Source organism: Egretta garzetta, unplaced genomic scaffold, assembly GCF_000687185.1.
Source record: "Egretta garzetta isolate BGI_Z169 unplaced genomic scaffold, ASM68718v1 scaffold72, whole genome shotgun sequence".
Classification (NCBI taxonomy): domain Eukaryota; kingdom Metazoa; phylum Chordata; class Aves; order Pelecaniformes; family Ardeidae; genus Egretta; species Egretta garzetta.
The window spans coordinates 533,022-554,905 of record NW_009259032.1 but is presented as its reverse complement, the minus strand read 5'-3'; the positions used below and the strand labels follow the sequence as shown (position 1 = coordinate 554,905).

The 21,884-nt window shown below is 40.7% G+C and overlaps 1 protein-coding gene across 1 annotated transcript in view; it reads right to left on the bottom strand.

The window, feature by feature from the left end:
• PPP3CA (protein phosphatase 3 catalytic subunit alpha) overlaps positions 1–21,884 on the bottom strand; it is a 126,111-nt gene that overhangs the window by 48,901 nt on the left and 55,326 nt on the right. Inside the window, exons 3-4 of the mRNA XM_035890346.1 lie at positions 9,854–9,978; positions 305–416 (exon numbers count right to left, since the gene is read on the bottom strand). Coding sequence (XP_035746239.1) covers positions 305–416; positions 9,854–9,978 — 237 coding nt within the window. The remainder of the gene's footprint in view (positions 1–304; positions 417–9,853; positions 9,979–21,884) is intronic.

Here is a 21,884-nt window from a genome sequence, read left to right as displayed (position 1 = left end):
CTTGAAGTGTCTCGATACCTGCAGCACCAAGTGACAACACCCCCGGGTTTGTACGGGGGGTCGGTCACTACCCACTGGGAAGCGGGTCTAAGCCCTTCCTTTTTCCACCACTGAGACACCCTCTCCAGCCCCCACAAGATGGCTGCCCTCTCAGGGAACAGCGATTACAATTTAAAATCAATGACAGCTAGCATGAAAAGTATGTTTAAAATTACTGATGGTAAACCAGTATCAAATGCTCACAAAATAACAAATCAAGTTGTTGAAAAGGGAGTTAAGAGGAGAAAGGTTAAGGTAGACTTACATTCTTGCTTAAATGTGAAATACTCTGTTAAATGTCTACATTCATGATTCCCACGAAGTAAAAACAGTGTTTTGGGGTAAAGGATTTTCAAGGCCCACAAGTACAGCACACACTGTGAATCAGAAACAAGAAAGAAAAATTTAATACAAAATTAATGACGTAATTCAACCACTTGTGTTCCCCTCCACCCAAAAAACTAGCAGAAGAAAAAGTATTCTGTGTGAAACATTTATTTTCAACGGGTTAACTTCACTCTTCGTACGTTACATGCAAACATTTCTCTGCACTTCAACCCGCACTGACTGAAACTGCTATCAGTATATTCCGATGTAGTTTTACACTTTTGCTAAGTGGTATCTCCCTGCTCAGCCCCGCGTTGCCTCGGCGGCCCCAGCTATCACGCAGTAATCGCTGTGCATCTCTAAAATGAAGCGCGTCCCCTCCACCTGGCAGCTTCGGCAGAAACCCACCGTGGAAACAATTTCACCGGAAGATCCGCATTTCCTGGCTTAAGGAAAAGTTGCCCGAGAACAATTTAACCCACACTTCAGGAAATACCTCAGCTTCCAGTATTACACAGTTTTTACATGAACGCTTGTTCATTTTTCACTTAACCATTGCTCAGTACAAACAACCGAGAAAAAATTCCACAAAGCTCTTGCATTAAGTGAAGTTACTACCAGGCTTCTACAAAGCCTTTATCTTTCCAGAAGATTTCTATTTGAGATGACATTTCTTCTAGACCTGTTTTTAAAGATTAAAAAAAAAAAAAAAAAAAAAAAAAAAAGACTTGAAGAGCCTAATCTCTGCTCAGACCTCTCAAAACCGTCCAACTAAAACAGTTGTTCTGAAAACAAAACTGACATAGCAATGATGCCAAAGCATTAGGAGACACTTGACAAACGAGTCAACTTGCAAACCTCACGGAAGGTTGATCCTTTGTTCAGGATGACCCTGCTCAGGTACCCAGCTGACCACCTCACAGCTCCAAGGAAGCCGATGGGAATAAGACCCATTCACCCCATGAGACGAGCCTACCACCTGCAAGAATGCTGTACAGACCACAATGGCCTCTCAAAAAACATGAGCTAGAAAATTGTTTGAACAATTTCTCCTTTGTCCCTTCCTTTCTTAAATATCCATGAACTTGCTGTTGCACAAGAAACAAAAGGTGCCAACCGCCCCCCCCCCCTTTCATTTGCAACTACCTCCTAACACCCCCGTTCGTTCTGTTGACAAAAATTACTTTATTTACCTTAATAATCAATAGATCGGAAATTCAGAATGTATTCCTAACCATGGTCTCTGCTTAAGAGCAAAATCTTCATTTTTGTCAATGTAATGCCTCCAAATTTGTACTGCATGTATTCCCTTCTACAATTCAGAATGTCTTGATAAACAGAATAATTACGTTAATCATGTCTCAACATTTTGATTTCTGCTCCCTCATTTGCTACACAGTCCTCATCTTGAAAAAGAAAAAAGGGTGCCACATTTTTATGTTTGTGCTAAACCTCACACCATCCATAGATAATTACAGAGCAGCAGGGGTTTTATACTACTACTCTTTGTCTTCAATTTACTACGTGCAAACATCTGGATGTTCTGCCTGCACTCTGTAATTTCTGTTCTTCTACTCAGAGAGGGTCTAGAGCCAGGTAAAAAGAGCCGTAAGTACAGGCAGCATCCTCCAGGACTTGCAAAATTAATTCTCCCCCTTGGAAACACATGGAAGGCCTCCCAGCTCACGCCACTTCTTCCACCTCCTGGGCGCTGTTGCCACTGCAGGAAGCGAGAAGAGACGCCAGAACGCCAGGTAGATCACGCTGACGTAACCCAGTGTGAAATTATGGTGTTGGGTCACAGGAATTATCTTCTGTGGCACAAAGCGCGTGCCTGGGGAAAGCTTGCTGGAGTTTGTGCAGAGAGAGAGAGAAGACTTGGGTTTGAGGATTTCAGTTCAACGGGGAAGGAAGCCTGCGCTTCTCCACATCACCAGCGCAATTCTCAGCCTCTTTGATGATGACTTCATTCCTCCAAGAATTCCCGGAACCTTCCACTTCTTTGAACTTACTGGCTAACGCAAAAATTTGATGTAAATGTGAGACAAGAAGTTTAAAGTGACACCTCCATCCATGCAAGAGAAGTTCCAGCTTTTAAAATTGTATCTAAGTCACCTTAGAGCTTCTAATCCTGCCAAAGCACCTTGGAATTTAGAAAAGCAGAATGATCAGTGCTTGGATGGAGTGCTTTATTCATTTTCATAAAGCCTCCGCAAGACTGAAATGAGCACTGGGTACTTAAAATATCATCCAGACTTGGGAAGCAGGGCAAATAAGGAAAGCTGGAAGTTTTATCTTTTTGGCATTTGGTACTTGCTTATGGGTAGATCTCTGTATATTTGCTTATCACAGATCTGTTGTTTCTTTTTTCTGTGCTTCCTTTGAAGCATTCATGAGAGCCAGACTGAGAAGATAACAGAGAATCAACGCAGTCCAGAAAGTTCTGTGTTTCCCACCATTCACATTTTGTGTTTTTTCCAGCAGTACCATATTGGAAGGCTTATTTTGTTTAGATAATTCCTTTAATTTTTCCCTTTTTCTGTTCAGTAGTCCAGTGTTGTAATATCCTAATAGTAAACAAGAACTAATTAGCACATGGGGTTTTTTCCCCATGCAAACTAAACAGCAAAAATAAGGGTGACAATTTTTCATGGCTTTTCAACTTACACAGTCATTTACATACAAAAAACCCTTATGTCCAAACAACGTATCATGAACAAACATTCTGTTTTAATTTTAACTCTGCTTTGCATATTGTAATTCTTACCGAAGTCGAAAGATTTACCATAATTTGCCCTTGTTGAAAATCTGAGCTTACAGTCCTCAATTATTTGGCAATACCCCTTCCCAATAGCAAAATTTTAAATTATCTTTTTTTTTTTTCCCCTCCAACTTTCTCATTAAGAGTATACTACACATCAGCTCTGCTGTAATGCTATGTAAAAACATACAGCAGTGACCTTGCAATCTCTACATCTCTAAGGTATTTTTGGCCTGTCTCGTTCCATACTATCAAAAAAGAAAAAAAAAAAAAGTTATGTCTCTTCAAAGCCAGCCCTCAAACTGCACCCCTGCTTACTTGCTCAGTGTCTTTCAGCTGTTGAAATAGCAGGTATGTTAAGTTTATAACAAAGAGGTACCTGCTGAGGCTCTGGCAGCCTCAGCCTCAGGAAAGAGAAGTCTGTGTAATTAAGTGCTGTGTAAGCCAAAGGCTTACGTTTTCAAAACGGACTTGGGATTTAACTCCACTCTTGCATGCTGAATGTGAGCCTTCGCACAATTCCACATCTCAGCACCTCCTGAAAATGAAAACCAAAAGCCTCGGGACCTCTTGCATGCAGCTCAAGTTCTGTGCTCAAAGCAAGGAACCTTGAAAAATCGTTACCCTTGCCACTCGACTGCAACCACAGCAACGCCTGCAACACAGCGCGCTCGTTGCTGGGTGCTCGCGCACCGACCGTGCCAGGAAGAAGGAGACGCAGCTCGCTTCTGGCTGTGTGGCTTTCTATGGGTAACAAAAGATGCACTCTCCCTCCAAACGACCGACCGCATTAGGCACTCCCCCAGCGCACGAAATTAAGTGTGAATAAACGCAAGGTAATTCATAGTCAAAAGGATAATTTGAGCCACGCGTTGCTAAGGTCTCTACTGATGCTCTGTCGACTGTGGAACAGTGTGCTGGCATAGTTCCTTCGCTCCGTAGCTAACACACACCTCACCTAAATACAAAAATTGCATTACTTTAACTGCATTGAAATAATTTTACCATCATAGTACCTAGTAGAGGTACAGCTTTCCAAAATGGCGTAACAATCCCAGCGGAAACCATGTACCTTTTTGCACATACAACTGCATTCACACTACTGGTACAACTATTTATTAGGGCTTTGTTTCAGAGACAAATAAAGATACATTGCATCCATAACCAAAATACTCACAAGAGATGCAAGTTATTGCCATTTCTGAACTACCATCCCTTGAGCACAGGGAAAGAAAACTCTGAACACTACTGAAAATAAAGAAAAAATTGTCTTCACTACAACCAGGATTTAATTCTTTTTTTCCCCAACTTCCAAGGCATAAAAGATAACCTCTTCTCTCAAGGCTCTGCTGCAGAACAGGGACAACAAGATCGTGCTACTTGCATCAACCAGATCCTCAGTGACAACTGACAGCCTTTGCCACAACTTTTTTGCCAACATGCTCTTATTTTACCCAGGTTTTCTGTTTATAAAACCAGTGCTCATGTACCCACAGGGTGTGTATTTAAAAATTAAAAAGGCTACTACTGTGGAAATAGACTTCTCGTGGAATAACAGTGAACCCATTCCTCATGGTCAGGGTCTCAGCTGTTTCTAAAATGTTCAAGAACCTCATTCTGATCATTCAACTTCTGGGTTTTTTTTTTGTTTTTTGGTTTTTGGGGTTTTTTTGGGTTTTTTTGTTTGTTTTTTTTTTTTTTTTTTTTTTTTTTAAGCATCTGTTGAATATTCCCAAGCTGCTATGGGATCTTGTTTCGACACCTGCACAGTACTTTAGTACCTCTAGACTTCAATTATTGCAAGACTCTTCTAGCTAGTCTCCTGGATGATTTTAATAAAAGTCATCACCTGCAAAGTCTTGCTGCTTGCCTTATACTCTTTTCTGGTGCTTAAGACCATGTTACTCCCATTTCAGCCCTTGGAAGGACCTCAAAAAGTCCAAAAGGAAGGATGTCTTTTTCAACCAAAAAGGGACTAGAAAATTGTTTTTCTTAAATGTTGCTCTAATTCTTATAGTTAGTACTTTCTAAACAGGTATCCAGGTGCTGGCTCCTAGCTCTCCTCATTGGACCTCATATCTTGGCCCCAGATGGCTTCTGTGTAGATGGGTCCCACGGAGAGATGGAAGCAGTGCGGGGGAAATGGTGCGAGCGACCCCCAGGGCACCGCCCTGTGTTCCCTCCCTGCAGCCAAACCAGGTTCTTGGCATGTTGGGGACTCACTCTGGGAAGAGCTGGCACCGGACCAGGCAAGCTGCGAGGATGGCCCTGACACAAACAGATGTTCCAGTCTGGGAATCTGATACATACAAAAATAATCCGAATTTGCTGAATTACTGAATATTTGTGGCTCTGAGGAGCACTGCCCAGCAAAAATGAGATCTTAACAAGATGCAAATTCTTGCTACAGAGAAACATATTTGCTACTGTTACACAGAAAAAAAGAGCACGGAAATTTAGGATAATTAAGGTATTAGGATTTTCTTTGCTCTGGAGAGAAGTGAAAAAAACCCACTTGACTTCACCAGTAAACTATTCCTGACCAGCCAAAACTATTATAAATCAAGCTGTTTATTGGGAAAACATTAACACACTAGAGCAATGGAAGAAAGCGAAAGGTGTTTATTCTTCCAGTAAAGTCCTAGAAAGTGCACGGGGACTTGAGAGGTGACAAACACACAGCTTCACCAGCATTCACTTCACCCACAGTTTACTAACACAAATTTATTTATATGTAATCATTTTCTTGGGAGACACCAGTTAATAATTTCGAACAGTTCACTGAATTTAGAAGCATCTCAAGCGCCAGATGCTTTTCTAATTGATGCAAGGTCTGACGGTCAAATTCCAGACTCACTCCAAACACCTCACTTTGTACCACAAAAACAGGTTCTCCTCCCGGAATTTTGGTCTCTGCATTCGGGAAATGAAGAGGTATGAATGTTTTGAACCTTAAAACACAACTCTGGTTTTGTTCATTTTGAACGTTGGGTTAATTCTGCATATCTTAACTATACGCTCTGTCAAAAATGATTGGTATGTGCCTCATGATATTCAATTGACATTTAAGCCTGTATGTTTTTATGTGGGACTGAGCAGGAAAATAATTCCAACAGTTCATTTACATAATATTATTAATGCATTATAGTCGGTATTCGCTCCGATTGTAATTTCTCCAAGACTGTGATGAAAAGCAGTCTGCACGTACGCTCCCCCCCCCTACATGCATGGCATTTACATCTGCCTTTCAAAAGACAGCTTTCCGACTCAGGTAGAGATTAGTCATTCTTCCTCACAGCCCGTTCCTGCAGAACCACTTATGCTCTAGCTATTCTTTGGATTTAAAAATAGCCCTCTGTTTTGATCATTTGGGTTTCTTTTCTCCATGACCATAACACTTGTTTGAAAGCGAGAACTGAGGGGTTTCAACTCTGGAGTCAAACCCCTGGAACAGTGCACAAGCACAACAGGGAAACATTATCAGTTACAGAACCGAGGAAACAAGTGTGCCGTATCAGATATTGCAACCAGCAGAAATTTGTTATTCTAAGTGAAGAAATGCTTGGGCTCTGCCAAAAGATCAAATGGAAAAGAGAGTGCAGCTACGGGGTAAAGATTTGGTCTGTGCCGAGAAACCTCACCTCATCCTACCTACAAATTTGATGGTTTTTTGTTTTACCTGTTGTAATTCCTTCATTGGTCTCTCATTCTGCGACACCTTGCTTAGAACTAATTTTAAAGACACGCACACACATCCCTTCAAACGGTGGAGCTAACGCTGGTAAAAACAGAGCACATACATGAAGGATTGAGCCCCTAGATCAAAAGCTCCATGGGGCAAGGACTGTAATTTCTGCTGAGTGCCTTATACAAATACTTTTCTCTTTCCCTCTGCATTATCAAATGCCTTCCACCTACCTTATGCAATTTCTCCCTCTGTTCTTAATGATAATAGCTTACATTATATAGTACCTTTCATCCAGAAGAATCCCAAATGCTTTGCAGCCCACAGACGAGGATTATCTCGCCCACTGCCAGAACTCAGCTAGGTCTAGGCTCAATGGTGTCACTTTTACGCTAGATATCACACGGCAATCAAAGGGGTTTTTTTAAAGCTTATATTACTCATGATTAGTACCTTGGACCAGCTACTTAATTCTCTTGGAAAGACCCCAGAACTGCAACAGTCTCATGTCTACATAGCAGAAGGGGGAGCCAACAGATCGATGGAATAAAGATCACAGTGAGACTGACGTGGTAGAAATATGCACTGAGATCACACTAGGACTGTTTGCCACCACCACTTCTCCAGCACAAAGCACTGGCAAGAGCTGGTGCCTGCTAGATATCCTCAGGGTCCCTTCTCCACCAAAAGCCTCCCTCCCCCACCAACACGCCAAGTTGCATTCTTCACCATTTTCCTTTCTTTGTCACTACTTATCGTGCCAAGTTCATGCCTGAATGCATAGCTCTACATCCAAATACACTTACAAAACAGAAACCCGCCTTTCCTTTCAAAGGCATTCTTTAATCAAGGTGACAAGTGGGGAAAATCAGTTATGTGACCAAAAAAGTAGTAATTTGAGAACCTTACATACAAAAAGGAATAATATAAGCCACAGTTCAGATACTTCCTTGGTGCTGGCAGAAGCCAGTACTGCTTCCAGTGAAAATGTAAGCATTCCAGAATGGGAAAAAAAAAATTCAGAATATAATTTGCTAAATATGTATGTGGAGGTTGCTAAATGAGTAATTTTAAACGGCTTATTCCCCACCCATCAGCTATTTTTCTTTGTGTTGCATAGCTTGCTATTGTCTTTAACCGGTAAGAGCCCTGGAGTAGATTTTGGCAAACTGTCAGACAAGCACTTCAAAGCTTGTCCTGGTTTTGGCTGGGATGGAGTTAATTTTCTTCCTAGTAGCTGGTGTGGTGCTGTGTTTTGGATTTGCTGAAGTAAATGCACTTGTTCTATTTAATATAATAAATACTTATATAGAAATGAAGACAAAACTCTCCTCTTCCACATACAGCTAGGTCCTGTCAAAGTCTACAGGAGATACGAACTAGGTTATCTCAACTGAAAAATGGCAGTTCAAGATTGAACTGTACAACAGTTTAAGCCTGTGGAACCACCCCCCACACTCTCAACCTTCCCCACGCGATCCAGCAAGGTGATCCACACAGCGGTGATTTAGCTCGCAGCTCGCCATGGATCAGAGAAGGGAGGAAACAGGCACACATGGCTCAAAAACATCACGGTCAAAGCGCTGACTTCAGTATGAGGCTAAATCCTAACTATATTGATTTTTGGCAGGTGGGTGAAAGAACCTTGCAATTCTTAAGTTTTTAGAGCATTTGCACTTGGAACAGCATATTTCTATTTGTAAAATGTGCCACCTCCCAAAGGTTCTGTTAACATTTTAAATTGAGTTTTAAAGGGAACTAATAAAGCAAAAGTAGTTTTACAGAATTTTATTTTAAAGAAACTTCTCTTCATATTATAAATATAAAGCTGGCAAGATGATCCATTTTACAAACACATTATAAATAACTCAGCTGTTTGGGATGACATATTTTTATATCAATATGGCAACAGTGCACTAAGATGTGGTACGTTGAATGAAACAGCAGTATATGTGTTCTCACGTGCTGCCATCTTCTCTAGTCAGCCACACAGCCACATTATCATAGGACCTATATTACTTCTAACAGATTCTCCCCTGGCTGAGAGGGACTTAAAGGCTGAACTTTTCAGAGAAAGGAGTCAAGCTGTAGCTCAAAAGCTGCTGCAAGGGTTTCTGACTGACCCTTCAGTGACTAGACCAACTATGATATGACCTGGATGAACAAATCCAGATTAGGTTTTATTTCATAATTGTGTACCTCATCTGTCAGTTTGCATAACCAAGCATCAACACAGAACAGAAGAAAAAAATCCTGTTTGTTTTATGAGCATTGCAACAAAGGATTTGTGCTTGGTAGTTGGCTCGCTTCTAGTCAAAGGTGGTCAGGTTGGACACAACACCATTTCCTTCACAAGCCAGCTAAAGATGCTGTCATTTGACCTCCACATTCTACATCCTGATACTGGAGTCTCCACCAGGTCTCAGCACCTTCAACAGGGCACATGTGCAGCACTTCTTCTCTGTGGATTCAAGGGCTGCATCAAAAGCCAGAGATGAAGCACTCCTGCATGCCACGGCTAAACAGAACTGGTTCCTTCTCTCCAGCACAGCATGTTATCTGCTGGCTTTTTGTCCCATTTAGCCCCCATCTAGTCCTCCCATTTTCATAAAATTTCGCATCCAGGAGACTCAGATCAAATAAACCTAGAAGCCAAACTAAACTATGAGTTGTTCATTTAGTTTTTCCGTTATGCCTCTTTTCTAATAGTTCATATCTATTCATCCTATTTAGCTTGCGCAAGCTTCGGAGCAGACTGCCTCCTGTGTTATATTTGGATGGCTGCTAGTTAGCACTAAGGTCCATTCTCTGTCAGTGTTCCAGCACAGATATAGTGGGATTTGGCTGGATACCAAGCACCCTTTACAAAAACGCCACCAGCACCATTAACGTGGACTACTTTTGCTCACAAGTGGTATCTGCAAAGAGCTTCAGTGTTCCTGAACTGGTTAAGTGTTCCTGAACTGGTTAAATTATGACGCTAAATATACACAATAGACTGCAAGCAGCTTTGCAGCCAAAAATGGAAATAAGAAACTTACTTCAATGCTGAAGTACCCTCTGTCCACGTAGTCCCCCAGGAAGAGATACCGCGTGTTGGCAGGAGAACCTCCCACTTCAAACAGTTTCATCAAGTCAAAGAACTGACCATGAATGTCTCCACAAACTAGAAGAGAAAGAGAGCAATATTCAGATTCACCATGCAACGAACATATTAGGCACATGCATTCTGAGGTCACTGACCTGTAAGAAATGTGTTATGACAATTTTGTGCATCACCCTCTAGTTAAATGACCAGCGAAAGCTGGCAGCTGCTCAGCAGAAGCTATTTTTCTATGATGTGCATCCATATACGTGCGTGCAAAAGGCCACTAACTAATTCAAGGCAAGCCATCAGGCAAATTTGACCTGCAATTATTTTCATAGGTATCTGTCCATTCCTCCTACTGCCCAGCAGAGCACACAATACTGGCAATAGTAGTAAGACAAACCAAAGTCATCCTGAAAAAGAGTACACATTCAAGCAAGGTTACTCTTCCTTTCGACATCGCTCCCCTATTTCTCCCAGTCTTAAACCCAGATGAACACCAACAGGCTTTCTGTAAAATGCAAAGCGTGCCGGTCCTGTGTATGCCACCGGTTAAACCGACAAATTTCTGACTTCTGGTTTCTGTATAGAAAAATGGCCTGCTTGCCTTCCCAAAGCATGTCTTACGCAAGAGGACACTGATTTTTCATGCTTTAACCTCTACCACTTTATTTAACCTCATACAAGTATGATTTGTTTCACCTCATTGCAGTGAAGTCAATCCAACAAGCAGCATCTCTGGAAAGAGCAGCTCCCAGTAAGTATGAGCAAGCGCGCAGGAGCGCTGCGCAGCTGGGGCTAAGTAGGGATGCCTCTTCTTGTGCCTGAGAGCGAAGAGATTGGCTCGGCTACCTTGTGAAATTGCAAACGCTGTGGTGGGTGATTTTAAGCAGCTGCAGGAAGGCAGGCAATGCTTTGGGAGGCCCCCATGGAAGCTTAACTAACAGTGCTGTGCCAAAACCCGCTTCCTTTTGCCTGGCTTTCTTTCCTCTACCTAAGGGAGGGGGTCACCCCCTCCAGTTCAGGGCCAAGCCCAGACCTTTTCTGGCAAGGATCCTTAACAAAGAAAATGCTAACAGCCTCGACTGTTACTGAGGTCAGTTTATACTGGTTATCCCTTTAACAACTCAAAAAAAAAACAAACTCCAATTTGCAAACTAGAAGGGTGATTATGAAGAAACTGAATAAACCACGGGTCTGAGATAGACCTTATCTTGCAACAGCAGCACCACTACTTATTTACTGCTAACACTAAACTCAGAAGACTTCAGATGCCCTCTCTGATGTAATAGTTCAAGCTTCTGTATTTAAGCAGTGCTCTGATTTGAGCTTTTATCTGGAAGTAGATACAGAGGTCTTGTTCTATCACAGATAAACAAACCTCACGTTTATCGCGTGCCGTGGAGAAGCTGAAGTCACGTCTGCACACGGAACAGCTGTAACACCAAATCCAACAAACTTGCAGTGCAAACAGCGTTCACACATTGTTGGTTTTCATCTCAGTCCCGTGCCACAATACATTTTTTACTTGCATCACTTTTCTCTGAATGTACACACTAACAATAGGATCAATATAATATTGTCATTCCATCCAAAAACTAAAAACAAAACCAAAAAAACCCCACCCAAACGAAAACCAGCCAAACACACACTCCCCGGGTACTGAAAAAAACCCACCCCACTGATGTCCCAGTCACTGCTTTCATGAATATTTGTGAAACTGGTGACACAATGCACGAGTGCTGGCTAGCTGAGCGTTCTTCTGTGATAGTAGCAGGGTATTTTCCCCATAAAATAGCATATAATACTCTTATCACCACTGTGTTTCATTGTATAATCTCTTTTTCCTAGTTGATTCCCCCTCCCAAGAGTTTTAGACAACAAACTTTATGTTGAAAGCCATCAACAGTTATAATTTCTATCTAAGAATAATATCTGCCACTAATCATTCAAAATAAATACTATTTAAATCTTTAAGTGGTATAACACCACCCCTCTTTCTCTATAAAAAAAAAAAAAAGAAACAGAACCCCAAAGGAAATTTTTTGATAGCATTTTTATTTGAACACATTCATCTACCAAACCAATACACGCTGCTTGACTGTACTCCTCTGCATGGACACTGTGGGAAGATTAAGAACACGTGTCGCATATTGATGGCCAAGCAATCTGCTCTCCTAACTTCCAGCAGAAAAGCTTTTAGTTATATAACTGTACAGCTCTACCAATTATCGCCCGCCCCCATTTGCTCCAACTGCAAAAAACTGAAGTTGAACAAGACTGAAAGATTTTTAAATGGATTTAACTTCTGCTCTTTCACTAAAGCACAAAGAAACAAGATTTATTTTTATTTTTGTTTTTTGTTACGTGGACGTGCATGAACAGGTAACTACATTGAGGCCATTACAGAGAAACCAAGAAGGTTAGAGAGCTTTCGCCAAGTAGATGTATGCCCATGAATTTGTCACAAATCAGAAAAGCAGAGAGCAAAATAGTGAAGAGGCCAGAAATAAGAAGTGTAGAGCCCTGCAATCCTATGACTTCCAAAATTCTGAACTGGACTTGAGAATCGATACTTGATGGATATTCCAGGCACTCTGCATGCAGCAGCCTACTCTTTTTATACTTGACAACAGATGAAGAAACATATCCAGAAAAAAAAAAAAAGAAAGAATGGGAAGCTAGAAACTCCTCAGACCCAGCCTTGCCAGCAGTGGGAGGAAGGGAAGACCCTCAAAATTAAGAGATAACATTGAGATTGAATTTATTATGGCCAGATCCCAGAGTTCCTCCCAAAAGGCCACAATGTTACATACGGTTAATCCAATTAGTATTTTGCCTGGAATAGCATGGAATAGCTTAAGGATCTCACACTTTCCAGGTTTGCATGTATAGACCTGAAACATCCTTACAACATAAAGCCTGTGTACTCACATTCTGATGGATGGCCTTGTTTACAAATAAATTAAAGGGCAATTTTGTATGTATACAGTACTATACTCCATTTGTAGTTTGAAAGCAACTGCTTCTAAAGCTATAGTTCTGTCACCTTTCTTTTGCAACTCTTACAAATCTCAAAACTGGAAGGCTTTCCAGGCAGCCAGATCAATGCTTCATCTTTCATTAGGTAGGGGCAGGAGACATCCAGCATTATATTTCCATTCATAAAGGCAAAAATATCCATCAGCCAGTAACTCTGCCATACCCTTCACGCCTTGTCTGGCAGCTTCCCACCACTAGCAAAGAGCCTCGCAGCACTGTCCCACCAAGAATTCACAGGAGATGTTCCATGTCCACTTCACACTGCCTCTAAAAAAAGCTCTTTTTTAAGTTCACTACCTCCCCCCTTCACGTTATAGAAAAAATTTTGAAAGCGCATTAATTATTATATATTAATGTTTACTCTTGTACAAGCATTGTACCGCTCCTTTTCATTTTGCCAAAAATGTCCTTTTTTATATTTGTGCAGGCCCTCCTTTGGTACTGGAGCACTTGCTACGGAACAACGCATTCAATGATACACGAACATTTTTCCATCAAATAACAACAAAATAAAACCCAGCACAGTGAAGCAGGAAATTCAATTCTTAATGAAGATCTCCAGGATCAACGTACTTATGGATCTGAAGTACAAACACAGGGAACGTAAAACACAGTTTGTACGTGTGTGGGATTAACATTAAAAGCAGCTGTGTTTGTACAAAACAAATTTATCAAAAGGAGGAATACCTGCTGGTATGTCTTCTACTAGAAATTCACATCTTTTCCTATATCACTAGTTTCCATCAAGTCACGGCCTTTTTACACTCATCAATTTATAATAACTAAATAATCTGACAGCATGGGGTTTTTTCCCCCTAAAAAGACCTCTTAATTTACCCAGTGCTTTTCAACTTTCTTTATAGCCTTAAATTGCCAGCTGGGCAACAACAAAACAGTGTTTCCACCACCTCACCATTCCCAGGGATCAGTTCAGGCACCAAACTCATTGCCCACAAATTTGTCCACCTGAGCCTGTCAGCAGTGTCTACCTACCTAACCTCTCAGGGCAGCAAGCTCCGGAGCTGCACAACACGCTACGCAAAGAAGTTTTTTAAGCTGTTTTAAACTGATCTCCTACTGAACTCATTGGTGCAATCAGAAGGTTTAAGAAACATTGGTTGGTTGCGGACTCTTCAGAAATTTATCTCTATTGAGGAAGTTCTCAGGGAAGACACGTACCCCTCCAAAAGATTCAAGTTCACAGGACTGCCCATGCAATTGCTGAGGAATGATGTTTCCGATCTTGTTACAATGGGTGCTTTGATCCACCACACCATCTTACACTACAGCACCAGAACTTTCCCAGTCTAACTGTCTATAAAACACCATTTTATTATAAAAATAGAAATTGGACATGAAGGACAGAAAGGAGAATTTTTTTTTCATTTGTTTGTTTTTAAAGGTTGTCATCCTAATACAAATTGTGTTTCCGATGGCTTCACTGCAAGGATCTCCCTCTGACCGATGTCAAAGGAACAAGCAGTATTGAGACAGGAACCATTAAGTTCAAGTTGTACTAGCAGTGGAAGAAACCCAAAGCTCAGCAGTGGTATTGCTAGCTTATTTATAGAAGACAAAGCGGTAGAGCAGTGATTTAGATTGCAATGATTATTGGCACAAATAAAAAGTCTGAAAATGCTCTTCAGATACCTTTCTTCAGATCATTAAATGCTCTTTGCTACATACAAACTCAGTCCTGAGATTATTCTGTGTGGTTTCCCACTCCAGATGGATATTAAGAACAAAATTTATATTCATAGTACATTAAATGCTGTCAATTCAAAAATTTTCTATCTGCAACTGTTTGGATATGCTGCACTTATTTTCTCATTTATCATGTATATACTTAATTGGTGTAACATTATAGTCTGATAGTAAAACACCATTAATGTTTCAAGTGAATTTACATTCCATGTATCACAAGATTATATTCCCATCTTCGAATGTCATCAAGGATTAGGAGCAGATATGCAACTCCATTGTCAGCTTCAGAGGCAACATCTGAAAACTCACACATGTATGACAATTAACAATAACGAAGCTTGATAACTTGTTCTTTACGTTCACTGAGCTAGGGATGTCTTTGCACTGAGCTCCAAGAGATTGTGCTTCAGCAAAGCAGCATGCAAAACCTAAGGGAGAAAAACACCCTACTGAGTTACACTGCAGAATGTAGACTGCAAATTGGAAAGGGGTTTGCTTTGCACAGCGTTTAGGAAGTGTTGGGCTGCTTACCATTCCATTTGTTAGAACATGCTTCCAAGAGCTTACTGTTTTCCAAGGACACCTGTACTTGCAAAGCCTTACTGACAAAGGGACAAGCACACTGTGCAAACCTGCACGTGCCTGAGCTGACTCATGGATACTCGTATGTCCAGGTCTACAGGACCAAATGGCAAAGAGGCTGCATACCCCAATGAGAAGTATGTTCCAAGTATGTCCCAACCGTTTCTCCAGGGAAGTAGTTTGGTGCAATGAAAAGTTACCAAAGGCTGAATGAAGAAGCCAAATGAGGAAGGAGCACTGCCAAGCAAGAGTGGACACACAAAGGCAAAGCAAAAACAACTAGACAACTTCTGTAGCTGAGGAGTCAAAGACTGGGCTTCCTTAGCCAACTGATGAATCTGAGGGAAAACACTTGGAAGAGCTATATGCATGAAATTCGCAGGTGCTTCAAGAAAAACTACTGTATTGCTCCTGAAGGGCTCAACTATTAGCCAGAAAGCTCTTTGCTTTCCCCACAATTTAAGGACAAAGTCACATACAAGAGTCACATGTCTTTGTTTACACAATCTTTGAGCTTGAATGAGCTTTGTTTCCAAGCGTACGTGTTTCTGAGGAACATTATATATTGCCACATCAGTATGAAGTGTTCAAAACGCCACAGTTTTGTTCCATGCATATTTTTTTTCCATCACTAAAGACTGAGCCACTTTCTTCCTTACTTTTTGGAGAACAAGGAGGAAGGAAAAGTACAAAATAAAAGAAACTCCAAAAGTTTTTATTTGTAGCTGCTCACTAAAGCACTACTCAAGACACAAACTCAGAGCTTAAGTTACATACATTGTTTTATAGTCCTGCAGTTCTGTTTCTGTTTATAAGTGAGATGTTTAAAGAACTTGCAGACTTCATTACTTCCTCAAATTAAAGTCAGAAGCATTTAGACAGCTCACTAGGTAACTTATCATCCTAAGAAAACATCTGCTAGACTCAACATAATGGGCTTTCATATGAATGTTTGTTATACTAAGTGTATTGAACAACACAGCTCTGTATTTCCAAAAGAAGCATGATCTCATTCATATTCATATCTGGTTATCTAACACGATCATAATGGGCTTTCATCTATCTTTTCCCTTCAATCACTGCATGCAAATTGATGAGTTTATACTACCAGAGTGAATTGGCATTAACAAAAAACTGCAATTACGTATCTTCATAAAGAGGCCTGCTTCACCAAAGATAAAGCCAGAAACCACTAGCCATACAGGTACCACAAAGGAAACCGCAAATGGACCATCAACACCACATTTGACAATGTTGTTTGGTTGCCGACTTTCCTTCTTTGTACTGAGAAAAAAAAAAAGTATCTTGGGAAAAGCTGTTTTCTGTGCAACATGCAAGGACACTATACTGTGTTCTGCTCTGCCAACACTTGAAACGCTCCTGTCTGTAAAGATCAACCCACGCTCACTCCCTGTAATAGGAGTTAGTTTTCTCCCACCATCCCCTGAAGGCTAGAACAAATTAATGACACTTGGTTTGAAGAGGTAGAGTGAAAAAGAGTGGGGAAGGGAAAACAGCCCATCAGAAAAGACCTTCAGGACAACAGTCATTAATATCAGCTGGTGAAGGAGGAAGCAAAAAAAAAACCCTAAACCATGTGGCAGCAAGCCCTTTAAGGCTACAAAAATATCTTCAGCACAAAGTTTTTAAAAATAGCTCCACAAGCTTACTTTTTGTATCACAAAACTATTTGCAGTGTCTCAAAACAAAATAAAAACCATGTATGTAAAGCCTGGCCAGCAGAGGAGTGCCTTCATATATATGAGAGATACCAGAAGCAACAGAGTCTCAGGAAAAAGCCTCCACCAAATACTATAAAACCTACAGTGGCAGAGAAAAATCCCTTCCTTCCACGTTCCTACCCTAGCTGAATTTTTCAGGTGAGTAAGTGGGTATCACAGCAGTGAGGTGCCAAATGAAAACTTTCAATTCCAGCTCAAAGCAATGAAGCAGAATTGTAATAGAAAGGGGATGGTGGCCTAGTGAATATTTTACAGATTTTTTTCCAAGATCAACAGGGAAAGGTTCTCTCACCACATATACCAGAAGACGCTGAATCACGTCAGCGGGAGAGAAAAAAAAAAGGGGGGATGGGAGTAAAACAGCATTCACTCCCATACACATCAAAGAAACAACCGGCTCTTCCCCTGCCACCCTCCAAGGTCAGAACGGCCCCTGAGCATCCTCCATAGCAAATGGAAAAGCAAACACACCGTCATTATCTCCTGTTAATGCACCCTGAGTATCAGGGAGCGATGTTTATTCCACAAATAACCCTATCAGAAGGATTACTTGTGAGGAAAGTGATTTCATTGGTGTACCGGTCAGGATTTCCAGCTCATATCCTTAGATCAAGGCTATTTATAGCAATAGGGAAATTCTCTTATCCTCAGTTTTACAGATGTAAAAAACAAAGGCCTGGGGAAGTTTAATAATTTTATAAGGTCATGAGTTCGGTCAGTGGGAGGGCAGGGATAGCCAGAGAGTGAACAACACATCCTCCTATTGCTCCATCCCATTCAATGCACCAGAAGCCCTTTCAATGAGGAGGGAAGGTCCTGCACAAGAAGCAGGCACAGCCTGGCTTTACACACGATGCCCCAAATGAAATTTAGGGAAGGGGAAACAAGGCAAAATGGGAAAAGGGCTTTTGAAAAGGAGAAGCTCAAATATGCTCAGCTCCGTAGAAATGAGAAGTGTAATATTCAATGCTGTGTTTTATTTCGGGAATAGCTTTTATTTGCAGAGATTGGATTAATATCGTCCATCCATTACATAGCGGTTTGTTATTAGAATTACTCAGTGTTCCATCTTTCTCACTTATCTGGTTGAAGAGACCTCCATTAGTTTTTTGTTGTACAATATTTTTCCAGAGTCAGCAATTTGCCATTAGAAATAGTTTGTAGCTGGTCCTTCACAATTTAATGTGATAATTTTTTTTGCTGATGATTTAATTCAACTCTTAGGACCAGGTTCCTTTACAGTTAGTATTTCTCTCAGCAGCGCAAATCCCAACCCCAGTAAAGTTAAAACAAAGGCACTGGTGTTACCTGGATATAGCGATAGTTATATAAAGCCCAAAGAAGCCCTCGGTATTTACAAGGGATTGATGGATAGTATTCTTGTTTGCTCTTCTTACAGTAGAATTTTAGAGCAGTATTACCCTAACAGACTGCAATCCAACTACCTTCTGAACACCCAGCAATTTACAAGATTTTATGGGTAGCAGCACTAGCATGTCGCACTTCGGTATATGAACGCCTAGCATCTAAAAACCTAACCACAAAAACCTGACGTTCATGATGGCTTGTAATATATATTTGCCATTTTCACTTGAGGATAACGTGTGCTGTCACACTTTCCTCATTCTGTGCCATGGCAGTCCTGCTTTATGCTCCATCCCACCCCCCCAACTTGCTGTTTTATTAAGAATCAGCGATATTACTCTATGACAAAAAGCATCCTCCTTCCTTCAGCACAACAATTTGCCTTATTGGTGGAAAACAAACATTTGCTCAACACAAACAAATGCATTTGTTCATTACCTTTGGATCTATAGCACTCTGCCTGTATTCCCCACAAACAGATGTTAAGGGAAGATAAAAATACTATTTCTCAAATTCCTGGTCTCTTAATAAGCAACCAGCAGTATCGACATGGATACTTGCATGCACCCTGAGCAGCAGGAGCCAGCACAACTAGCTTCAAAGAAATTCTGTGAAGTTCGGCATTTGGGCTTAATGGTCTACCTTAAGAGCTGCGAGTGAAAAGAACCAGCAGCGAAGACCTACTGAGCTTTAACCTCAGCTTTTGCACCCGTGTCTTTAATGGGCTTGAGCTATTATTTTAATCTAACCTTTCTGTACTACAGGTGTTCCTGTGCTAGTAGTATATGGGTATAGGGCTAAGGAAAACAAATAACTTGCAAGTTTCCCAATTCTAGCTCAAGCCACATAAGAAAGCTTTTTAAAATTAAAGAATCTAAATTCCATAACCAAAGTCTTATACAAATCTAATTCTCTGAAAAATTATTAACCTTTCAGAAAAGTGCTTTTAAGAGAAAGCTGTTCATAGTAATTTACATCCTGGTAAAAGCTCCTAGGACAATTACTTAGGGGAGCCAGCACAAGGAGGAGTTGACCGCACTGATTTTCTCTTGCTGAAAACCTATACCTAAACATGATCTTGAGTAGGTGATTAAATTCATACGCTTATTCCCAATCAACATGAATCATAGAATGGTTTAGGTTGGAAGGGACCTTAAAGATCATCTAATTCCAGAAAAAAATTGCCAGCACTTAATGACCGTTATGAAAATGACAAAGAAGTCACAGTGGTGAACAGAATAGCCTTAATTATGTTTCTTTGTACAACTTTGCTATTAGGCATAGGAGGAGCGCATGCAATTTAGACAGGACCCTGGGTAGCATTAGGGGTGGTCCCCAGGCAGATTTGAGCTAGCTCTTGCACCATGCTCCTCAAGCAGACTAACCAGTCTCTCCCACTCTATTGAGAATTGTTTTCCCAATGACTGGCTGGGGAGGGAAAAATCCGCAAAACAAAGTCAGAGGAGGGGAGGGTCAGGGAATAAATATTCTTTTGGCAGACAGCCACCAACCACATCACATGGTTGTTCTGGGAGGTAACAGAGTACTGCTATTCAGAAACAGAGGTAAGAAGAAAAGGTCACCATCAAAAAATAGCTCACAAAGAGAACATCAGATAAAAAAAAAAAGGAAAACCAATTCTATTAAACTGGGCATTTCTAGCACTCTTCTGGTCTGTAGTCTATCAGTAATCTCAAATATGCCATCCTTTCAGGTTTCTAATATAGAGTTATGAGATACATTTTTGATAATTACAGACCAAACATTCCAAGGGGAGGTAAATAAATGTTTAATATCTTACCAATCAGCCAGACAGGATTTCACTGGCATTTGATTAGGTTACATACGATACGTGAATTAAGCGTATGCGAATTCAGTATCTCTGTCCAAGTCTCTCCACCACCTTATGTTTTGCACTTGCAGGATAAGGCCTCCACTGCCTGAATCAGCCTCAGCAGAACAGGTCATACAGATGCAAATCATGCGATCGGAATATATACAGCCTGAAAACACCCCAGCGACAGTTCCAGATGAGAAAAACAATTTCACAGACTTGGGATTTTAATAAAAAGTTTTATGTCCACATATCAAATAAACTCCTGAGTCAGCTTTTTATATTGCAAGGACAAGATTTTCAGGAAGTTCAGAGGATCTAGCTACAGAGGTCATTAATTCTGATGGGAGCTATGTGTTACTTCTTCCACGGCACTTCCCAGATTATCTGGTTTCAAAGAATATGGAACACCATAATCCTGGGCATATACTTAATCTAAATAGGAAACAGTGTCTATGTGACCTTATGAAATTTTGTTTTAAAATATAATGTACATCCATTTAAATGCAGCATGTATAATAAAGGAAGTATCTGAAAATACAATGCATTTCCTCTTAAAGCAACAGCATTAATAAGGATGTGCTTTTAACAGAAAATGCAAGAGGTGAGACCGGATCTTTTCTGAGAGCAATTCCAGCCCTAAACATAAAAGGAGCAAATCCCATCAGCAGGACATAACAGTGCCACACACCAGAAGAAACAATTACCATCCTTTAATGCAAAACCATGCAAAGTTTCTGACAAAAAAAAAATTGCATAAAACCCCTCAAATATAGGTTTTTCCAAAATACAAAGCTACAGCTGTAGGTTTGCATCATGGATGGTGGAGTAGCCATACCTGTATGGCTGTACCAAAGGACTGCCATACCAGTATGAAATAAAGCTTGGTATCTGACGTGACTTTAAAGATAAGCACCTGGCTTTGCCACACTACTGCTCTGCTGACTGCTGTAATACTTAAACCAGAAATTGCTTGGGCCAGCTCACTGCTATGCAGTGTCCATTTTCTTCCTGCTTACCTAGCCCTTGACTTCAAAGACCAGAAGACACACGGCTTCACCAGGTAACTACTGGCATCAACTTCCATCAGTTGCTTAGGCCAAATTTGGTTCTGCTCCACTCAGTTAACACAACCTTGTCTTCTGTTGTTACAGACCACCTGCTACAGGGGTTTCCAAACTGCTATGAAGTAGATAAACAAGTTACTTCTTAAATATTTGTAGTCATACTGACTAAGAAAAAGCTATTTGATAAGTAAATAGGTATTTCATCTGGGTCGCAAGTAAAATTTCTTGGCTGCTCTCAAAAGACTGGGAAATACCTACTGAGCTCTGTTTCTCCAGAGTCACCAGTGTGTATTAACAGCATAGCTCATACCCTTCTTGCAGCATTAGGACAGTATAAATGGCCTAAACTTCAAGTCATCCTAGTTCAGAGGGAAAGTCCAATCTCTTACACCTCTTAGTTTTACTAATGAGGTGACAGGAAAATCAAAAATATGACAGACAAAAAAAAAAAACTTTTTTTTTTTTTAACAACTGAACTAACTTCTGAAACAACATCCCTTGTGCTTGCTTTTCATGGGAGGTTGGTGTGCAAACTACTACTAGATACCAGCATAATGCTCCAGCTCTGTAAGACACGACGCACTTCAGGAGCGGAGTACTGCGAAATGACTATTACTTCCAGTGCAAAAAGGCAAATCTGTGTTTCAG